Source organism: Sciurus vulgaris (assembly GCF_902686455.1).
Source record: "Sciurus vulgaris genome assembly, chromosome: 11".
Taxonomy (NCBI): Eukaryota; Metazoa; Chordata; class Mammalia; order Rodentia; family Sciuridae; genus Sciurus; species Sciurus vulgaris.
Window position 1 is genome coordinate 18339840 of NC_136472.1, and position 22087 is coordinate 18361926.

At 35.7% G+C, this 22087-nt stretch overlaps 2 protein-coding genes across 2 annotated transcripts; both read right to left on the bottom strand.

The window, feature by feature from the left end:
• Positions 1-2114: 2114 nt before the first annotated feature.
• Positions 2115-3071, bottom strand: LOC306639699 (olfactory receptor 8K3-like; the record flags this gene model as incomplete). The annotated part of the gene is made up of 1 exon (XM_079103477.1): positions 2115-3071. One exon carries the CDS (start codon positions 3069-3071, stop codon positions 2115-2117), a length of 957 nt encoding a protein of 318 aa, XP_078959603.1.
• Positions 3072-20588: 17517 nt separating this feature from the next.
• Positions 20589-21521, bottom strand: LOC306639047 (olfactory receptor 8J3-like; the record flags this gene model as incomplete). Its single annotated transcript, XM_079102489.1, has 1 exon — positions 20589-21521. One exon carries the CDS (start codon positions 21519-21521, stop codon positions 20589-20591), a length of 933 nt encoding a protein of 310 aa, XP_078958615.1.
• Between the last annotated feature and the right edge of the window lie 566 nt (positions 21522-22087).

Below are 22087 nucleotides of genomic sequence, written 5' to 3' on the forward strand. Positions count from 1 at the left end.
TTGTTAATATCCTTTGTGTCTTTACCTAGCAATATTGGAAATATAAATGTCATACAAATTAAATACTTTTTTTGGTAGTAGTAATATGTGTCAGTTCTTGGTCACGTGTGTGTTTATGTGTGTGTTAGGTGAGGTCTTCATACAAGCTAGGGAAGTGCTGTATATTGAGCTGCATCCCAAGCTCCCTTGGTCAGTTCTGTTTCATTATTTGGCTCATCATGCTTTATATTTTCCAGATTCTTCATATGCTTGAAAATAATAAAATATGTCCAACACTTTGTGGTTATTAATTGTGTATGTTGAATAATTCTATATTTTATAAATATAATTGAACTTTGTTCAGGGATACAGTCAGTTGGAAACAAGTTAATCCTTTTGGATATTGCTTTCATGATTTCTTAGATGAGTCTAGTGCAGTGATTATTCTAGGGCAAATTATACTGCTCTAACGGAGTAAATCTTTTTGAGTGCTATATGTAATTCTCCCTTTCATATTGCCTATGAGTGTTGGACACTGCTCTCTTCAATGTTTAGATTAGTTCTCTTCAATCTTGGGTGGTTGCCATGTGCATGTGAAAATCAGTCACCTGATGAATAATTGAAGATGATTATCACAAAACGGGATGCCCTTTCCCTCTCTCTCTGATGCATTATGTATTATTATTATTATTATTATTATTATTATTTTGTGAACTCTAACTGGCTTGTTCTTATCAGGCTCTCCACTTTGTATCTTCAGCTCAGTATTTTTCTAGGCATCCCTCAGACATTCCTAAGCCAAGAAATAACAGTACTCATTTCATTTGTTTTTTACCATTTGAAGAAACTGCCTTTAATTGCCTGGTGTCAGTTTTTAAAAATAAATGTACGATATATGTTGTTCATTTGTTTCGTTCTGCTTTGTTTTTGTTTTTCTTGTTTTGTTGGGAGGCTAAACTAAGTTTCCATTTCTCTGTATTGATTGGTAGCAGAAAGAAATACTCAACATATATCAAGGTGCACCATGAAAATATTTTTTTAAAAATAGTCTTCTTTACTAATACTCTCACACCCACATCAAGGTGTGCAAATGTTACTGAATTTTATTTTTTTTTGTTTTTTTGTTTTTTTTTTTAATGTCAAGATTCTCATCCCTTTTCATTCCTGTTCCAAACTTGGCCTAAGACTGTGTCTACTTCTGAAACTGTTATAAATAAATTCCAACAGGATTTTCTATTTTCAGTCCTCAGTATTCCCTGGTCTGTTATTCAATAGTAGTCCAGCTATCCATTATTCAAAGGTAGATTGCATTTCAAAGCTAAAATTTATACAAAGTGTATTTTATCCAACAGAATAAAGGACGAATTTTACAATAGCCTAGATGGTATCACTTGGTCAGTTCTACATCATATATCTATCATTGTTTACCTTTTCTTAATCATATTTTATACTCCATCCACCTTTTTGCTGATGTTCCTGAATGAAACAATCATCTCAGTGTTAAGGAATTCTGCCTTAATAGAGCTCTCACCCTGCAGCAGTCTGCCCTTGGCTATGAATACATCCCACTCACTCAACTCTGCCTTTGAAAGTCAACTGATGAACCGGCTTCCCTAACAAACTTAAGTAAAAATGGAAGTGTCATCCTGCTACTTCTCAATTCTATTTTCATTTTGTTCAGTACCATCTAAAACACTGTATCAGTCACTTCCCATTAAATTACCTCTAAGCTTTATAAAGCGAGTTAGTAATGCATGCTTCCTGAACACATCAATCTTTGTGTATAAGGTATTTGGTTTGTAGTAGATCAACCTACAAATAGTGAACAAAGAAAGTCTTTGACATTAAAATAAAATTTACCCAAAGAGAGGAGGAGAATTTAGGCTATCTTGAGAATTTCTGGGAACGGCATCTAAGTTAGATTTTAAAATAAATACAAATTAATATCTGAAGTATAAGCTGCAATTAGTCATTTACTACAGAAAACTTTTGGTTTGAAAATTATTATTAATGCTTCTTTATTCTGTGACAACTGCACATTGATTCTTGCTGTCCCATAGAGGCAGCAGTACAAGGTTAAAGCAATGCAAGTTACAGTGTATATTGGCTATTACATAATTTATTGTCACCATATCCTATAATATTGTTTTAAAGAGAATGTGTGTACACATTTTCCAGGTTCTATGTAGGGCATTTTTCACTTCTTTATTCCTGAAGCTGTAGATCATGGGATTCAGCATGGGTATCACCAGAGTGTAAAATACAGAAGCCATTTTATCAGTGTCAAAGGAATGGCCAGACTTAGGCTGCACATACATTAAGAAGAGAGTCCCATAGAACACCACTATCACTGTCAGGTGAGACCCACACGTGAAGAAGGCCTTGTACCTGCCTTCTGCAGAGTTCATCCTGAGGATGGTGGCAAGGATCAGAACGTAGGAGACAAGGACTATCAGGAGAGATGAAACCAAATTGAAAGTTGAAAATATTAGAATTATCAGTCTAATTTCATGAGTGTCTGAGCATAGCAACGATATCAAAGGCAGACTATCACAGTAAAAATGCTTGATGATTTTATGTCCACAAAATGAAGAAACAAAAATTTTTATGATGGTCAGCAAAGATAAAAAGACACTGTAGAGATAACAAGGTATTGCCACCAGCACATGACACAATGCCTGTGACATGATGACTGTGTAGAGCAAGGGCTCACAGATGGCCACGTAGCGGTCACAGGCCATTGCTGACAGGATAAAAACGTCACTACTGATGAACACGCTGAAGAAGGTGAGTTGGGTAGCACACCAAGAGTAGGAGATGGTGGGTCGCTCGGCAACAAGATTTACTAACATTTTGGGTCCCACGGCTGTTGAATAACCAAAATCTGTGAAAGACAAGTGTCTGAGGAACAAGTACATGGGTGTGTGCAGCTGGGCATCTATTTTGGTGAGGAAAATCAAGCCCAAGTTACCAACCACTGAGATCATGTATATAATGAGGAAAAGCACAAATAATGGCGCCTGCAGTTCAGGGAGGTCTGTGATTCCCATTAGGATGAATTCATTCAGCAATATTAGGTTGTGTTTGTCCATTGAGGCCACTCAGGGCACCTATACTGGGGATAAATATAAAATAATTGATTCCCATGAGATATGATGATGTTTACATGTACTTTATGTTTTTACATATGACAGCTGTATTATATACATGTTTATGCCTTATGCATAGGTACTCTGCATGTGTGTATACAAACATACACACACACATATACACACAAAAATTATAAGATCATTCCATATTGCCTATTTACGGACTTTTACACAATCTTGAACGTTGAGAAAATGGGGAAAAAAAAAAAGTTAATTGAGAACATGGCCATCCAGAGAAAACAATTGCACACCATTCCCTAAAATACCACAGCATTGTTCATTGTTAGTATAATATAAAATAAGGTCAAAACATAACTGAGAAAATAGCATAAAATTCACTGAATTAATTTTATTATCAAGGGGGACATTTTATTTAGAAAATGATATTCATACTCTGCCCACCTCCTATTTCTCCTATTATTTATTTTTGGTATTTTGATTGGTGCATATTTTAAATGTATTTTTAGATGTTGATAGACTTTTATTTTATTCATTTCTTTATACATGGTGCTGAGAATCAAACCCAGGACCTCACACATGTTAGGCAAGTGCCTCGAGTTGATACATATTTTAACATATTTATGTGGCACAATATGATATTTTGAGAAATGTACAAAATGTGTAGTGATCAATTCATAGTAATCAGCATTTTCCTCTGTTCAAACATTTTTCCTTTCTCATGTGTGGGAATCTACAGACTCTCTAGTTATTTAGAAATACACATTAAGTTGTTGTCTACTACAGTTACCCTACTATCCTACAGAATGCCAGAACCAGTTCTTCCTATCTTCCTAGCTTCTCCTGACAACTGTTCTCTGCTTATATGAGATCCACAAATGAAAGTTATATTTGTCTTTCTGTGCCTGCTGAAACTTATTGTGTGAGTGTGTGTGTGTGTGTGTGTGTGTGTGTGTGTATCTGTGACCTATTAATTACAAAACAGTCACCATATCTGTAAGGAGATCTATTCCTAGCATGTCATCTGAGAATTAATTTAGCATCACTAATAATGAACAACCGGATAGGGTGAGGTGTGAGTTGCACTGAACCTTGTGAAGTAGTCTTAGTAAATGTGTTTATCCTGAATCTAATCAGCACTTTAGATATGACTTCCAGTTTATGGGCAACACAAGTTATATAGAAACATGAAAAATGTAACTGGAATGAATTCGGTAAAACATTTAGAAGATAACTAAAACCCATTTTTCTACAATGCTTCCAGATCATAAAAAAGAATTGCACACAGCTTTCCTCATCTCTGAAGACTTCACCACCTTGATATTGAACAATGACTGACAGAGCCATCATAAAGCAGGAGAGTTACAAATGCTTATCCCTTATTAATATCATTGTAAAGTCCTCAGTTGAGTAACAGAAAATCAAACCCAACAGCGCAATGCTTTGGCAATGAACCATAAACTTTAAAATGGTTAAAATATTGACCCAGAGCTAATGCATATTTTACTAAAATTTAAAATATCCATTCAAATTGAGGCTACTGCTTACATTTACTTTCATGCTATCAAACTTGGTAGCACACTTTATGATCAGTTCATTGTAAATATAATTTGTGTATATTGGATTTCAGCACTTAAAAATTACTGGTTATCATTACTATTCAAATATGTCTTTGACTAATTTAAAATAAAATAAATTTACTTTGCCTCATTAATTTATTCATCCCATCTAATAAAATGTGACTTAATGCTGTTGCATTACAAAAGCCAGGGCATCCTTGGATTGATTACACTGAAATATTTTTATATATATTTTTATAGAAAATTTTATGAGTTCTTTATAGTTATACATAACAGAAGAATGTATTTTGACACAATTATACAAGTATGGAATACATCTTGTTCTAATTCAGTGAGAAATTTATGAAAGTAAACAGCCAGCTCTCATTATGTCACATCAATTAAGGCTTATGAAACAGTGGCTTTCTGATGTCCTTTCCTGTTCACTAGGGTCACATCTTGGCCTATAGAGGAACTCTGAATTAATTTTCCAGTGACAATGCCTTCAGACACATACTTTAGTGACTATGAAAATCAGTATCAACCATTTCCAACTGAAAAATTGAGCGTTTAAAGAAAGGGTTGCTTTTTTAAATCCATGCTAATAAATGCTAGTGTTCCTATTTTTAAGGAAAAAATATATTAGTTGTTTCTCTAAAAATGTTGAGAGTTTTCACAGGGTTACTTTTTATTTAATTTTATTTACATTTAAATTATTTTATTTAATGGCTTGTTCTGACGTTGTAAAGTTTTTTTTTTTTTTCCCCCAAGCACCTGTTTTATAAAATTAGGCAGTGTAGAGAGTTAAAGAGGTCCAATCATTTGTGAGCCATGTTGGCCTCCTGCATGCTAGCAAATATAGGTTTCAACTCAAAAATAATTGACAATTATTGTAAAATGAGAGATGAAAATGTGCATTTATACACATTCATGTGTTCCTCAAAAAGGAGTGGGAAATATTGGTATAAGAAGCCCCCAAACAAATAAGTGGAAAAGACACCTTGATAGTAAGCAAAATATATTTTCCTGCTTTGCATTTTTGAAAGGACTGATTCATTAGACAGGCATTTCTTCATTCCATGATTGATTTGAAGTTATTTCAAAAAATCAGATGTTATGGTGTGATGGAGATTCTCTGTAGAAACATAGGTGCTTCATTATCTTGCTTTGGCTTCACTACAACTAAAAGTGGCACCTTGTGAATGACATTGATGGTTTCAGTGACATCAGTGAGTCTGTGATATGCATGACCTGTTTGAAACAGAAAATGCAAGTATAACAAAAATATTGTTGTAGTTCTTTTAATTAAGAGGCAACTGGAAAACTTTATGGAAAAATATGATTAATTACAAATGATAAAATCATATTTGTCATCTTGGTTGAGCATCTGAATGAAAGAAAATAAAAATCTTAGAAACCTGAGGTTGAAATTTCTTAAATACTATCTGCCTAATTTGTTAAATACTATCAGAAGTTCATTTTTGGTTTCTTTTTTTACTATTTACAACATATCAAATAACCATTTGCGTACAAACACCTAACATTTACCAAGGAGTATAACGCAGGTGTCAGAAATACTGGACTAGCCCAGAAACTGTGGTTATCAAAGCAGACTGCGAAAGCTGTGGCTGCGTCAATGAGGAGTCACTGGGACTCGGGAAGTCACAGAAACAGGTCAGCTACTCACCTCCAAGGAGGATTGTTCCCAGGCTCTCCATGTGATCCTAACATAGCCCGCTAATTTATGGAGCATCTTTGCTCCTTTGAGAGTCTCCCTGAGGAGAGGCTATGCAATTTGTTAATGATTCCTGAGCACCTGAAAGTTCACACAAAACCAGTGGGATATCAGCTGATTGCAGAGTGCACGTGGGGTTCTCATGTCACTGAGGTCATGTTAGAGCCCTCTCCACACCTCCTCTAGGTTGTCTCTACTGCAACCTGGAGTTCCAAAGTGAAAATGTTGTGCCTGTAGGACATCTTGATAGTTCTTTTTAAATATTTTGTTTTTGTAATTTAGTGACTAAGGACACAATGGAGAAATGTTTAAACACAGATAATCATAGTGTCTTAAATAATCATAAGGAACGTGCATGATTAGCTGTTTTTATTTGTTTTCTGGTGTTCTAAATTTATTACTCAATAGAATGTACATGTAAACAAATGCAAATTTCAGAAATAAATTTTTACAAGCTTAGCACATTTAGTTAAAAAGAATCCACATAAGACAGCAGCAACAAAAATAATAATAATAAAACATTTTCAGATCCAGAAGAATACTTTATTTTCCTTTCCAAAATGAACTACTACCACACCCTCATACACAAAAATATACAATTGTTTTTCTGATTTTAACATCAATATGTTCATCTATTTAAACAATACTTTTAAAATTTTTTTGTATTATTCAGCATGAAAATTCGATGCATGTTTACAATTAATAATGGTCAATAAAGGGTAGTCAGCATTGATATTTCCTTATACCTTTAAAATGTTTTATGAACATGTAGTGCTGGTGCAGTAGAATCAACTAACAAATTAAATTGTATACTTAGATATTTTCTTAAGAAGCTGCTCTTGGGAGAATTTACACTGTGACCAATCCAGTTTTACATGATGTTACTGAAAGTAGACCACATTTAGCTGTGGCACATATTCAACTCTATTGATGCATAAGAGAAAGAGAAAATAATAATATTAGTTTACTGAATAGCTGGAAGCCCTATCAGAAAGCTGTTTGTAATTGAGCCACTTACACTCAGCATCCACACCCTACATTCTTCTTTACAATGCTCATTGATTAGAATCGTATAGTGAAGACATAATAACAAATAGAAACAGATTCCCTTATCACTTTCAAAAAACACAACAATAGTGATAAAACCACCTCATTATTCCAGAAAACATAGTCATGGCAAGTAGATTATTGAGGATGACAAAGTATACTGTCTCACATTGCTGACCATAATTATGACTGTAGTTGAAATTGAAGACCAGTGTCAATCACTGGAGCTAATCTGATAACCATGATGACCAGTTCCAACTACTCACCTAAAATAAGAAACAGGTTCTAATTCTCCTGTTTGATTGCTAACTTAACTGCAGTAAGAAAAACTGATAAGTAACTCTGCTTTTGTAACTTTCTGGGGACTTGAAATAAAGTTCTTGGTTATTCCCAAAGTCTATGGGAATGACACCAATGCCACTTGGGTGCATGTTAATTATCCCGAGTTCCACTGAACTCCCTATTGAGGAATTCTGTTGCCATGATTCAGCTTCTTTCCTTCATTATTAATTTTGTTGGCCACTACTCACATATCTGATTTAAGTATGCTATTTATTGGATGCATGATTTACTCACCCATAATGTCACCATTTAACATTTCCCAAAGTGGTTTATACCAGGTTTTATGTCTGTGGACTGATAACTCTTTGATCAGCTCCTAAAGTAATTCTTAAAAACTCAGAAAGTCTTCATACTATGTGTATCACTCAACTTTTTAAACTTTAGTAAATAAAAATAATGTGACCTTAATTCGGTATCAGTCCTCACTTCCCATTCCCACTTCAGTTCTCCTCTGCAAGTGTGGCTATGTGTCCCTAAAAATTAGGGTAAGTATAGTGTACATTCAATATGCACCCATGTTGCTTTGTATTTGTATTTCTTTTTAATACCTAAGGTTTTTACTCTATGTTTTAGAACTATATCCATTTTAATATGCATGGCATTAGAACTTTGATTAATTCCATTGAGTAAAATTACTATAATCTGTCTACCTCTCTTTTATATACATGTGTTTTTGTAGTAAAGGAATTTAGTTTGTTAAAGATTTGTGATGTCTCTATATGTTATCATATTTAACAATTTTGTAGGTCTTCACACTGGCCCATGAACAGACACCTCCTTGAATGGATCCTTCATTCAGGCAATACAAATGCAATTAATTTAGATAAGGATGGATTTGTTTTAAGATTACATTAATTAATATACATTCTACCATCAGTGCAGGAGAAATTTGTACCCATAGAATAGGACCCTTTTGCCAAAACACTCCTGTGGGTAACTTATTTGTGGCCAAGACAATGAATGATAAAGGCTTAGTTAGGTCAATACGATCAAGATGAGCCTTTTCCATAGCTGTTTCAACAAGCTTGAGAGCTGTTTGAACCTTAGGGGTAAGCACTCGCTTAGAAAGAGGGTCAGAATCACCTTTAAGATTATCAAACAGGGGACCCAAACTTGAGGTGGGTAAATGAAGGTAAGGTCTAATCCAATTAATATCACCCAAAAGTTTTTGAAAATCATTTAAAGTTCTTAGTTTGTCCACCCAAACGGCAATTTTTACAGGTTTAACCATAGTTGCATTTATGATAGACCCCAGGAAGTTTTTGGTGTCTGTGATTTGTACTTTATTAATGGCAATGTGTAAGCCCCATCTTTCCAGTGACTTTAGGAAGGAATTACAACATTGCTCTAAGACAGGTTTTTCCTTATGAGCTAGCAAAATATCATCCATATAATGATAGATTAAAAGTTGAGGGTTAATTTTTTGTTGATACACACCAGGGTGGAAATTAATCTGATTACCTTGCCCTTCATATGGTCCTTGGCCTGTCAGCATGTTTAGATTCCACTGAGGATTGCCCGCAACTGCATTACGTCGGGCAGTATCAGAAAATAACTCCTGGTTAGCCACCCTCCATTTTCATATATCTGAGCTTTTGTTAGGATTGGAAGCCATACCCAATCCCCTTAAAGTCTGATCTGCCTGTTGAAGTGGCCAGGCTTTGGGCCATTCTGTAATTTTGATAATACTTTTGTCAGCCCCAGTATCCAATAAGCCCTCAAAACTTTTGCCTTCTATCACTAACTTTGTCTTAGGCATATCTTTTAAACCCCATGTTAACATGACCGTATTTTGGCCAGTAGAACCTAATCCTTTATTTCCCCAACAATATTTTTTGATGGATATTGATCATAGCAACTGGGTAAGACCAACAATTGTGCTATGCGATCACCCTGAGCTATTATTGCTACACCTCTTGGTGAAGAAGCAATGATTTTTATTTCTCCTGTAAAATCAGGGTCTATAACACCAGGGACAATATTTAATCCTTTTAAAGCAGAAGAACTCTTCCCCAGAACTAGTACCACTGTTCCTTTAGGTAATGGGCTGACAGCCAAAGTAGGTATTGGTTGTAATCCCATCTGTGGAGTTAATACTGCTCTGGCGGAGGCACAGAGGTCTGAACATCTACTTTCTCTTTCAGAAGCTTGACTTGATTGTTCTTCTTTTGCATTTTCTAATATCCTTTCCCCTTCTCTTAACTGTTTTTGAGATTTTGGTTTTTTGGAAGTCAGACAGAAATGAACTAATGTACACATCGCTACAACAACAACAAACAGAAACCAAACAAGAAAAGATAACACAACTAACAACTTACATATATTTGTTATGGGACGTCTTTCACTGTCTCTTCCGACAGCCTTTCAATATATTCTCTCTCTAGGAGAATCTTCTGTTAATATTCCCTCTCTAGGAGAATCTTCCATTAAAACCTTAAGGTAACTGTTTCCTCAAATAGGGAAACCTTCTCATTAATTACGCTAGCAAAACTGTCTTTTATTTACCTGAGTGCTCACTCATTCCCAGTCTGATCCTCGTCTGATCCCCGTATGGGCCACCACTTATGGATAACCGCTGCTTCCATCCCGGGTTGCTCCAAGTGGCTCACGCCACTTCTTGCTCTTAAGGCCCAACCAGTGGGACAAAAGACACGTACTCTTCAGAAGTTCATGAAGCTGCTTCCCGTTTATTCAGATAACACCCTCAATATATAAGCAGTCTCATGCATAAGCAATTGTAACCAGATATGTCCACCCAATCCTGTTAAAGATCAAGCGATCACTCGCTCAAGCATACATGTAAAGTATATCTGTCCACGTGCTAGGCGGCTGAACTGATTATCATACAGCCAATTGTAAATGCTTCCTGCCTTTCTCCAGCATAATCAGGACACCATTTGCTCTCTGCCAGTCGCCATCTTTAGATGCATGTGGCGTAACCCTGGGCCCCGGATCTCGCCCGCCACAAAATCTGAGTAATATTCCATTGTGTATATTTACCACCATTCCTTTATCCATTCATCTGTTGAAGGACATGTAGGTTAGTTCCATAATGTAGCTATCATGAACTGAGCTGCTATAATCATTGATGTGGCTGAGTTACTGTAGTATGCTAATTTTAAGTCCTTTGGCTGTAAACCTAGGAGTGAGATAACTGGGTCAAAAGGTGGGTCCATTCCAAGTTTCTGAGGAATCTCCATACTGCTTTCCAGAGTGGCTACACCAATTTACAATTCCACCAGCAATGTAAAAGTGTGCCTTTTCCCCACATCCTCTCCAACATCTATTATTGTTTGTGTTCTTGATAATAGCCATTCTAATTGGAGTAAAATGAAATCTTAGAGTTGTTTTAATTTGCCTTTCTCTAATTACTAGAGATGTTGAATACTTTTTCATATATTTATTAATTGCCTGTATGTCTTCTTCTGTAAAGTGTCTGTTCAGTTCCTTGGCCCATTTATTGGTTGTGTTCTTTGTATTTTTGGTGTAAAGTTGTGTAAGTTCTTTATAAATTTTGGAGATAAGTGCTCTATATGAAGTACTTCTATTACCTGAAAAACATTTTACTTAACACTATACAAACTTGTGAGTCCATACCTTGAATCAATTGTTCTTATGGTTGTGCAAACATCAAAAACCTTATCATTTAGTATTATAATCTATCACATCTTTAAGCAATAGGGTATAAATTATTTTTAATCATCAGTAACCTATTCAGATTACTATAGATCAAAATGCTTTTGTGGCTAGAATTTCTTTTAAATAAGTAGATTTTTGAAATTTCCATAGTTAACCCAAGTTCATCTACATTTTTGAGAGGAAGTAAAGAATTTTCTAACACAACTACCACAGCAGTAAAACTATTCCAATTCAGACACTTGGTTGTTGTTTTAAAAATTATCTTAAGAATTACAGTCAGCAGTAGGGTGTGGAGGTGCACTCCTGTAACCTCAGGGGCTTAGGAAGATGAGGCAGGAGGATATCAAGTTCAAAGTCAGTCTCAGCAACTTGGTGAGGCCTTAAGCAACTCAGCAAGAACCTGTCTATAAAAAATAAAAATTAAAAATAGGGCTGGGGAAGTGGTTCAGTAGTTGATTCCCTCTTAGTTCAGTCCATGGTACAAAAATAAATAAATAAATATTAGTCCGTCACCACCAATGCTGGATGGTAACATGGAGCGAAAGGTGATACCTGGAGGAATAACTTGAGAAAGGACCTTGAGCTTCATAATGGAATCTCTTTGTGGAATAAAAGATTGGAAAATTTCAGATGCAGAAGGAAAAGAAAGGAAGTGGAGAAGAAGAGCACGAAAGGAGCCTGTATAATGATTTAAACTGGAAGAAGGTGTAAGAAGGGTAGTGGGAATTTTGCTCAGTCACTCCAGGAATAAGAAGGCTTGAGGTTACAATACAAACCTTATTTTTCTCTTACCATCAATAGCTATGATTTTCTTCAAAGTACGTTCCTATTCTAAATGATTCAGTTGAAAGAATGTTTTCTTGTCTTTGAAGGTGTGTTGTGTAAATAGGCCTTTGGAAAGTACAGATTATAGGTACGACATTAAATAGGATTTACTCATTCAGATTACCATGTAATACACGTGAATCAAGTATGATGTGGTGTTTCAATTCAGGTACACATCAGGTCATGATCAACTCATGGCAATTAGCATATACATCACCTATACTTCATCACTTGTTTTTGATAGTGGCATTCCAATTTCTCTCTCATAACAATTTTGAGATATTTAATACATGATATTAAAATAGTATAAAATTATATTAATTATATTCACCTTTACGTGCCATAGAATACCAGAATCAATCATCCTATGAAGCAATGTCATTTATGCATTGATGGACTTCTGCACCTCCTTCCTTCTCATAAGCTCTCCAGACTGGTAATCACTATCATACTCCCAACTGCTGCAGCCTGCATGGCTGTTAATTCAGGTAACGAGATGAGGGGTGAGGAAGGGATAAAGAAAAGACTAACAGACATATAAGCAGAGAAAAAGCTTGGGCCTGGTGGATCAAGAAACCCTGGTAGCAGATAGTGACCAAGAGCAGCTCAACGGGTTTATTATATAGATTTTATTATTAAAATGATTATTGCAAAGATTTGGTTCTACCTTTTCTTCTATTAGGTGCATGGTCTTTGGTCTAATTCTTAAGTCCTTGATGCTTTTTAGAATTGAGTTTTGTACAGGGTGAGAGATGGGGGTTTAATTTATTTTGCTGCATATGGATTTCCAGTTTTCCCAGCACCATTTGTTGAAAAGGCTATCATTTCTCCATTGTGTATTTTTGGTTCCATTGTGTAGTATGAGATAACTATATTTATGTGGGTTTGTCTCTGTGTCTTCTATTCTGTACCCTAGGTGTACCTGTTTATTTTGATACCAATACCATGCCTTTTTTTAACTATTTCTCTGAAGTATAGTTGATGGTCTATTGTTGTGATACCTCCTGCTTCACTCTTCCTGCTAAGGATTGTTTTTGCTACTCTTTGTCCCTTACTCTTCCAAGTGAATTTCAAGATTTCTTTCTCTGTTTCTATGAGGTTACATCATTGGGATTTTAATTGGAATTGCATTGAATCTGTATAGCAATTTTGGTAGTACAGCCATTTTGACAATATTAATTCTGCCAACCCAAGAACATGGGAGAACTTTTGATCTTCTAAGGTTTTCTTTAATTTCTTTCTTTAGTGTTCTGTAGTTCCATTGTAGAGCTTTCTCACCTCTTTTGTTAGATTTATTCACAAATATTTGTTGATTCACAAATATTTTATTGTCTTGGGGCTATTGTGAATGGGGTAGTTTTTCTAATTTCTCTTTCAGAGGATTCATCACATATGAATACAAATGCATTAGATTTATGAGCATTTATTTTATATCCTGCTACTTTGCTGTATTCATTTACTAGTTCTAGAAGTTTCCTGGTGGAATTTTTTGGATCTTTTAAATTTAGAGTATGTTCTCAGCAAGTAGTGACAGTTTGTGTTCTTCTTTTCCTATTTGTAACCCTTCAATTTCTTTCATCTGTCTAATTGCTCTGGCTAGAGTTTCAAGGACAATGTAGAATAGAAGTGATGAAAGAGGGCATCTTGATTTTGTTCCAGTTTTTAGAAGGAATGTTTTCAGTTTTTGTCCATTTAGAATTACATTGAGATATGTTCCTACTATCCCTATTTTTTCTAGTGTTTTCAGTATGAAGAGGTGCTGTATTTTATCAAATGCTTTTTCTGCATCTATTGAAATGACATATGATTCTTAACTTTAAGTGTGTTGATGTGGTGTATTAGATTTATTGATTTCCAGATGTTGAACCAACCATGCATCCCTCAGATGAAACCCACTTGATCATGGTGCACTATCTTTTTAATATGTTTTTGTATACAACCTGCCAGAATTCTGTTAAGAATTTTTGCATCTAGGACCAGACTTCCTTAAGAAGATTCCCAAAGAACAAGAAATCAATGCAGGAATCAATAAATGGTATAGATGAAAACTAAAAAGCTTTTTCTCAGCAAAGGAACAAAACAATTAATAATGTGAAGAGAGAGCCTACAAAGTGGGGGAAAATCTTTAACACATCCACTTCAGATAGAGCACTAATCTACAGAATTTATGAAGAACTCAAAAAGCTTTACAGCAAGATTACAGAAAACCCAGGCAATAAATGGGTTAAGGAAATGAGCAGACATTTCACAGAAGATTTACAAGCAATCAACAGATATATGAAAAAAAATGTTCAATATCTCTATTGTAATAAGAGAAATTAAAATCAAAACTATCCTAAGATTTCACCTCATCCCAATTAGAATGACTATTATCAAGAATACCAGGAACAATAAGTGTTGGTGAGGATGTTGGGAAAAAGGTACACTCATACATTGCTGGTGGGATTAAATTGGTGTAACCAATCTGGAAAACAGTACGGAGATTCCTTAGAAAATTTGGAACGGAACCACCATTTGACTCAGCTCTCCCATTCCATGGCCTGTACACAAAGGACTTAAAATCACCATACTACAGGGATATAGTCACATCAATGTGTATAGCAGCTCTATTCACAATAGCCAGATTGTGGAACCTAGATGCCCTTCAACAGATGAATGGATAAAGAAACTGTGGTATATATAACAATTAAATATTATTCAGCCATAAAGAAGAATAAAATAATGATTTATGCAGGTAAGTGGATGGGATTGTAGAATATCATGCTAAGGGAAAGAAGTCAATCCCCAAAAACCAGAGGCTGAATGCTTTCCCTGATAAGTGGATGATGATACATAAGTGGGATTGCATGGGCGGTAAGAATGCAGGAACTTTGGATTACATAGAGGGACATGAAAGGTGGTGGAAAGAGACAGACATTACCCTATGTACATGTATGATTACACAAATGGTGTGAATCTATGTCGTGTAGAACCATAGAAACAAAAAGTCGTACCTCATTCGTGTAAAATGAGTCAAAATGCAATCTGTAAAAAAAAAAATGATAAAAAATAAATAGGTGTACACACATACACAAAACAGACAAGAAACAAAATTTGGTGACTTTTTGTAAGTGGTGCTCCTCAGTTAGGAAGCAATGTTACAGATGTTTATTAAAGCCTCTATTAGATTTATCTGTTAGAAATTAAAATAGAAAAATCTGTCAGATTTTTACATTATGATTTAAATATAAAGCAGTCCTACAGTTGGAAATGCCAGGTGTAAAACCTAACATCCAGGAAGAACATTGAAAGCAACTGTTTCAGGTGGCCACCTGTGCTGAGGACTAACAGATTTGTCCCCAACACCATCGTATCTTGTACATTTGGGATTTATGCACTTTTCCTTCCAGTGCTGTAGCATTAGAGAGGAGCCTGTTAATAAAATGGAGTGGAAAAGATAGCCAGCCAGGCCAGAAGTGACTTGGATTTAAATGTGACACTTTTTTCCTTTTGACTTGACCAATTCTCTGAAGACTTTGTAAATCTTGTAGGTTTCGTAGGCCTTCATAATTTACATTTTAAATGCAAATGTAGAAGAGCCAGAGATCAAACTGAAACTAAAAAGCAAAGAGGTCTGTTGTTTTATAACAATTTTTTCTTCTGTAAAATTATTTTCTTAAGATGTGTTGTGATAGTGCATGTTTCTTCTGGAGACCCTGTTTCATCAGTGATAACATTACTGACCCGGGTACTCATAATTCTAATTTTACCCCCATTAGACCTCTCCACCTCCAATTCCTGTTTACTGTCAGGAGGCCTCTGGTGAGGGAGGAAGAGTGTTGTTGGTGGAGAACTTGTTGTTAACTGTTTACAACTTTAACGGTGTTTTTAAGGTCAGAAATCTTGTCAGAAGTCCACCATTTGACACCTTCACGAGATGAGTGCAGACAATCACATACTAATGACAACAAAGCGAAAGTCCTCACAGGGATTTTGTCAGGACCCTCAAATGCATACTTAGCATGGTGTTGTTTACCAAGTTCTCCCAGAAACTTGGGTACCAGAGGCAAGTTTTGGTGACAAATTCTAAAAATCATGACAACTGTGTCCTCTTTGAAGTATAATCTCAGCAAAGCAACGTGCAGGTCTCTTTCTTCAGATCCTAGCTGTCCCATGTTTTACACCAAGCTATAAAGTCACCCCTCATCTTCTTTTATCCGACACTCATCTTCAGGAGCATTCCAATTATCTGACAATTTGAAGAAGTTCCCCTGGGTCCAGTCTCTGTTCAGGAGCCAACTGCCATAACCTGCAAGGCCATTAATCCAGTTAACCAGAGGAGAGGTAGTGAAGGGATGAAGTAAAGACAAACTGACACACCAAGAGTAAAAAAGCTGTCTTGGTGGATCACTAAACCCTGGTAGGAGATAGTGACCAAGAGCAGCTCAGCACTTTATTATACAGGTTTCATTATTAAAAGCAATTGTGAGGAAATTTCTTCAAAGCACTCACAGTGAAGGACAAATTTCTGTGCAGCCCAAATATAATTATCTGCTTGCACCCATAATTCTCTACACCCTCAGCATCTGGTGTCTGAACTTGAGTTCCAGAACTGATAATTCCATGGCAGGCATGCAACCTCCTTTTGAACAGGGCTCCACCATAGCAACTGGGCATTCTTATCAGCAGCTTGGTACTGAAAGTTTCCAGAAGAGGCATTGCTTCTGTAGCCGGACAGCTCAAGGGTCATAATTCAGTTAGTACTCCGACACAAAACCCCTGTGAAATCAGATTTTTAGACTCCTCTTATGAGTGTTAGCATACACTGTTTATTATTGGTGCCTGACTTCTTTCACCTAATATAATGTCCCAGGACTGATCACATTGCCACAAATGATAGGATTTCAAGCTTTGTTATGGCTAAATAGTATTTCCTCATGTAACTACATTTTCTCTATCCATTCAATTATTGATGAACATTTCAGTAGATTTCATATCTAGGTAATTATGACTTAGACTTCAATAAACAAAGGAGTACAGGTGTCTTTTCAACAGTTTGGTTTACTTTCCCCTCTATATGCAATGGGTGGTAGGATTTTTGGATTGCATGATAGTTTGTTTTTAATTTCATGAGCAGTTTCAACACTGTTTTCCACAAAGACTGAACTAATTTGCATTACCATCAACACTGTATGGCAACAGTCTTTCTCAACAGGTTCACCAGCAGTTGATAAATATGCTTGTCCTTCTGATAATAACTATTCCCACTAAGATGTGGTGGTATCTCATTGTGATTTGGATTTGGATTTTCCTAATAATTAATGGCATTGAGCATCTTTTCATGTATCTATTGGTCACTTGTATTTCTTCTGAGAAATGTCTATGCAGATCTTTAGCCAACTTTTTCATTGGGTTATTCATGTTTCTGCTCTTAATTGGTTGAGTTCCTATATATTCAGGGTATTAACCCTTGCAGAAGAATATCTTGCAAACATTTTTCCCATTCTATAGGTTGTTTTCTTTCTCTATGTATTGTTTCCTTTGCTCCACAGAGCTTTTCAGCTCGACGTAGTCTCATTTGTCAGGTGTAGTTTTATTGTCTGTTCCTTTGAAGTCATGTCCAAAACACCTTTACCCATTACAGTGTCCTGAAGTATCTCCCCTATGCATTTTTCTGATAATGGTGTGGCTTACCAAATGTAGACAACCTGAGGGAAAGCCTGAGGATTTCCAGGGAAAGAGGAATCAAACGTAAAAGGCAAGAAAGTCTTATTGGAAATGTTAATATTCCTCAACTTTTTTGAATTGTGAAAATTCTGATGTATGTCAATTAAAATCATATTTGCAGGATTATTAGTATAGTGGAGAAGCTATTAAACCTAGACAGTCTTGGTATTTAAGCATTAAAGTATTGAGATATATGTTCATAGACCTTCAAAACAAAATAAATTCCTTAAAAAAATATTGTGTCCCTCTAGCCAATGTTTAGGTTTAAATTTGTAAAATGGAATTTACTGGTCTTCTGAATTTGGAGACATTTGATGGCTTGTGTTATACTTAAGTTCCTGAGAGGCTTTGATGTTTGCTCCACCTGAGATTTTTATGCTTGTGATGCTTTATGTACAGAGCATCCTCATATAATGGTATTAAGTCAGAGCTACTACTCTGCTACAGATATACTGTGAAGAACCTCTATGAATTACTTTTCAAGTCTTCCTGAACTATCACAAGTATGCTCAGAAAGTACCTCACTTCATGAAAGTAGTCCCCCAAAACACTAGAGCCCCACAGGACATGCCATAGAACCTTCTGGGCATGAGGTACAACCTCAAAGATCAGGGAAATTCAGGGTATAATCTCCCCTTGACCAATAGGGAAATCAGAGCTGACCAACTACTTTCTTATCTTGCTTCATTAATTATTTGTGATTGGCAAGTGTACCTGCTTGGGTCGATGGAGTTGAATTCATCATATCTGAATGAAAAGTTTGACAAAAATGTGAGTGTGTACCTATGCTTGTGCATGCATGCAGGACCTTTGAATTAAATGATTTTTTGTTTATTCTTTATTTAAGCAAGGTTCTGTGTATGGTGTTTTTTTGGCAAAAGTTTTAAAGCTAAACAATACAGAAAGTGTAGCTGTATGTAAACATTCGTGAGCTAAAATATTGAACACTAGTTGATAAGATAGCTACCAAATTTTAGGATGTCTAGTTTCATAAAACATGCCAAAGAGATGTTCTGGGGAGAATAATACTCCCATTCAAAAAGTCCATGCTCTGATGTCCCGAACCTTTGAACATGTAACCTTGAATGGAAAAAGAAATTTGATGTTGTGATTACACTAAGGATCTTGAGATTGGGAGGGTTCTCATGGATCATATACCTGATCATAAAAAGACCATGAGGGTCAGAGGACCTGTGATCACAGAAACGGCAATAAAATAGCTGGTTGGAAGTAGAGCACATGTCAAAGGGAAACCTCAAGAAGCCGAAAAACCATGGAAACAATCCCCTTGAAATTTCTGCAGGAAGAGACTTCTGTAAACTAGAAACACATATGCAAAATAAATAAATAAAAATGTCCACAGCTAAAACCATTAAGCTATTTCTATTGTTGTTCCTTGAGACCAGAAATAGTCATTAGTTGTGTATATTTTTTCTTTCATTTCTTCTCCTTTAGGATTAGATTTAGATGATGACTCATTGATCTGAGTCTCAGAGCTCCTAGATTTTGTTTATTTCTAATTACCCCCAAATTCTCATAAATGCAGTTTCTTTCCAGATACTACATTTACATCAGGTTTCTGGTTCTTTCTCCTTTACTCCATTGTGTATTGGTAACATTTTACTCATACAGAGATTTGGCCCATGGCCATATTATCCTCTTTTGTTGTTGTTCAGGGGAACTCTTAAGAATATGTGACACTTGCAGAACAATAGGACAATGTCTTCTATGAAGGAGGGTATAATTTTATTTCACTCCAAATTACATTAAATGAAAGTACTATAAAAAGTGATATTGAGTTTTATGGCTTCAACAAAGAGAAAATCAACTTTAAACAATAACGTTAGCATGAGGTAGAAAAATTGGTCAAACATTTTTTTGGGTGAATGACAGAATTTTGCTTTTTGTACAAGCACCCAATGAGAGAGATGAAAGAAGAAAATGCTTATGTTGACTTGTTTTGGTTTATTTTTCTATGTGTTCTTTCCCATGTGTACTAAATATATATTTGTTTAGTATATATCTTTTGCTAAAAATTTACCTTTTCTTTGATACACATTTATTACTAAAAACAAGATAAAATGATACCTCAAAAGTTGAGAATTCGATGAAGAAACTGCTGCAAAAATAAAATATATCATCTTTAGTAATTCAACAAAGATGTCAGTGGCAAAGAGGGTAATCTCAGATTGGACCCTTTCCCAAGAAATTATTGTCACAGACCTTCTAGTCCCCTGTTATAAGCCATCTCTTACTTACTTAGAAATCTTAAGAACTCTTTGTTATCTCCCATTTTAATTTACTATGTCCTTCTTTATAATTATTGTCTAGTTTTTTTGTTTGTTTTTTTTTTTTTTTTTTTTTTTGAAGAAAAGGAAAAAAGAAGTTTTATTGCTTTGCTAGCAAAGGAGAAGCACTGTGGACTTTTGTTCCAGAGACTGTGATTCTCCTATAATTATTATCTATTACATGCATAGGATTTTCTCTGGTTTCGGTAATTAAAGTTGGAATGAGGACAATTTAAATTTGTCCTACTGAAATAAATGTAGTTTCTAATCACTTACTGCCATTTTGGAAAAGAGAAGAGATTTCAGGAGGAAACAAAAAACCAATAAGATAGTTGTAGTTTTAAATTTACATTGGTTTGAACTATTTGCATGGACTATGCAGGAATCCCTTCAAAATGTCTTTTACATCTTTATTCCTTAGACTATAAATTACAGGGTTTAGCATGGGTATCACTAGGGTGTAGAACACTGAAGCCATTTTGTCCGTGCTTAATGAGTGGTTGGTCCTTGGTTGCAAATACATAAAAAGGAGTGTCCCATAGAACACAGTGACAGCCACCATGTGGGAAGCACAGGTGGAAAAGGCTTTTTGTCGTCCCTCGGAGGAACGTATTCTCAAAATGGCAAGGACAATGTTGAAGTAGGATATGAGAACGATAATCATGGAGAAAAACAAATTTGTCCCTGAGAAGATAAACACCACTGTTTCTGGTATGTAGGTATCGGAGCAGGACAGGGCTAACAAAGGGACGTTGTCACAGTAAAAATGGTTGATTTTGTTGGACGAGCAGTAAGACACAGAGAACACACAAGGCGTAACCACAATAGCTGTACAAAAGCCATAGAGGTAGGTGAGGGACACCAGCAGAAGGCAGATCCTGTGAGATACCACCACCATATAGAGCAGGGGGTTGCAAATGGCCACATAGCGGTCATAGGCCATCACCGCCAGCATGAAGATCTCAGCTACTATGAAAACCAGGAATCCTCCCAATTGGGTGGCACATTCATAGTAGGAGGTGGTTTTCTTACTTACTAAGAAGTTGACCAGCATTTTAGGGGCAATGACAGTAGAGTTGCCAAGATTGATGACAGCCAGGTGTCGGAGGAAAAAGTACATGGGGGTCTGAAGCCTAGAGTCGACACTGGTGAGGGTGATGATGCCCAGGTTCCCTGTCACAGTCAGCCCATAGATGAGCAGGAAGAGCAGGAATAGGGGGATCTGCAGCTCTGGGCGCTCCGAGACTCCCATGAGAACAAACTCAGTCACGTGGGTGAGATTCCCAGAAACCATTTTTGTTGTGTTTGTCTTTTAATGAGGAAAATGGAAAGATATCAAAGTCACTTTCTTTGTTACGTGCTAGGTTTTTAAGTGCATCCTTTAAAATCAGTTTATTTTGATTGACAAACCTTTAAAATGTTTCAATACTTAATTGCTTTTCTCCCCTTCTTTTCACAAATCATGGAAACAGAAACCCACCAGAGATAATTGAGTTTCTTAGATATATTTGGATAATAAATTTATTTATTCATTGTATGTATATATGTGTGTGTGTATATATATATATATATATATATACACACACCAGGGATTGAGCCCAGGGGTGCTTAAGCACTAAAATACATATATAAATATATATAAATATATACATATATATGTATATATAATTTTTTTTTTAACTTGCAGGCAGCATCTCTCTAAGATGCATAGGGCTTCGCTGAGTTGATCAGGCTGGATTTGAAATTGCAATTCTCCTGCCTCAGTCTCCTGAGTCGCTGGGATTATTATAATGCAAATATAAGTCATATAGGCACCAAACTTGATGAATATACATGTGTGTGTGTATATGTATGCCCACA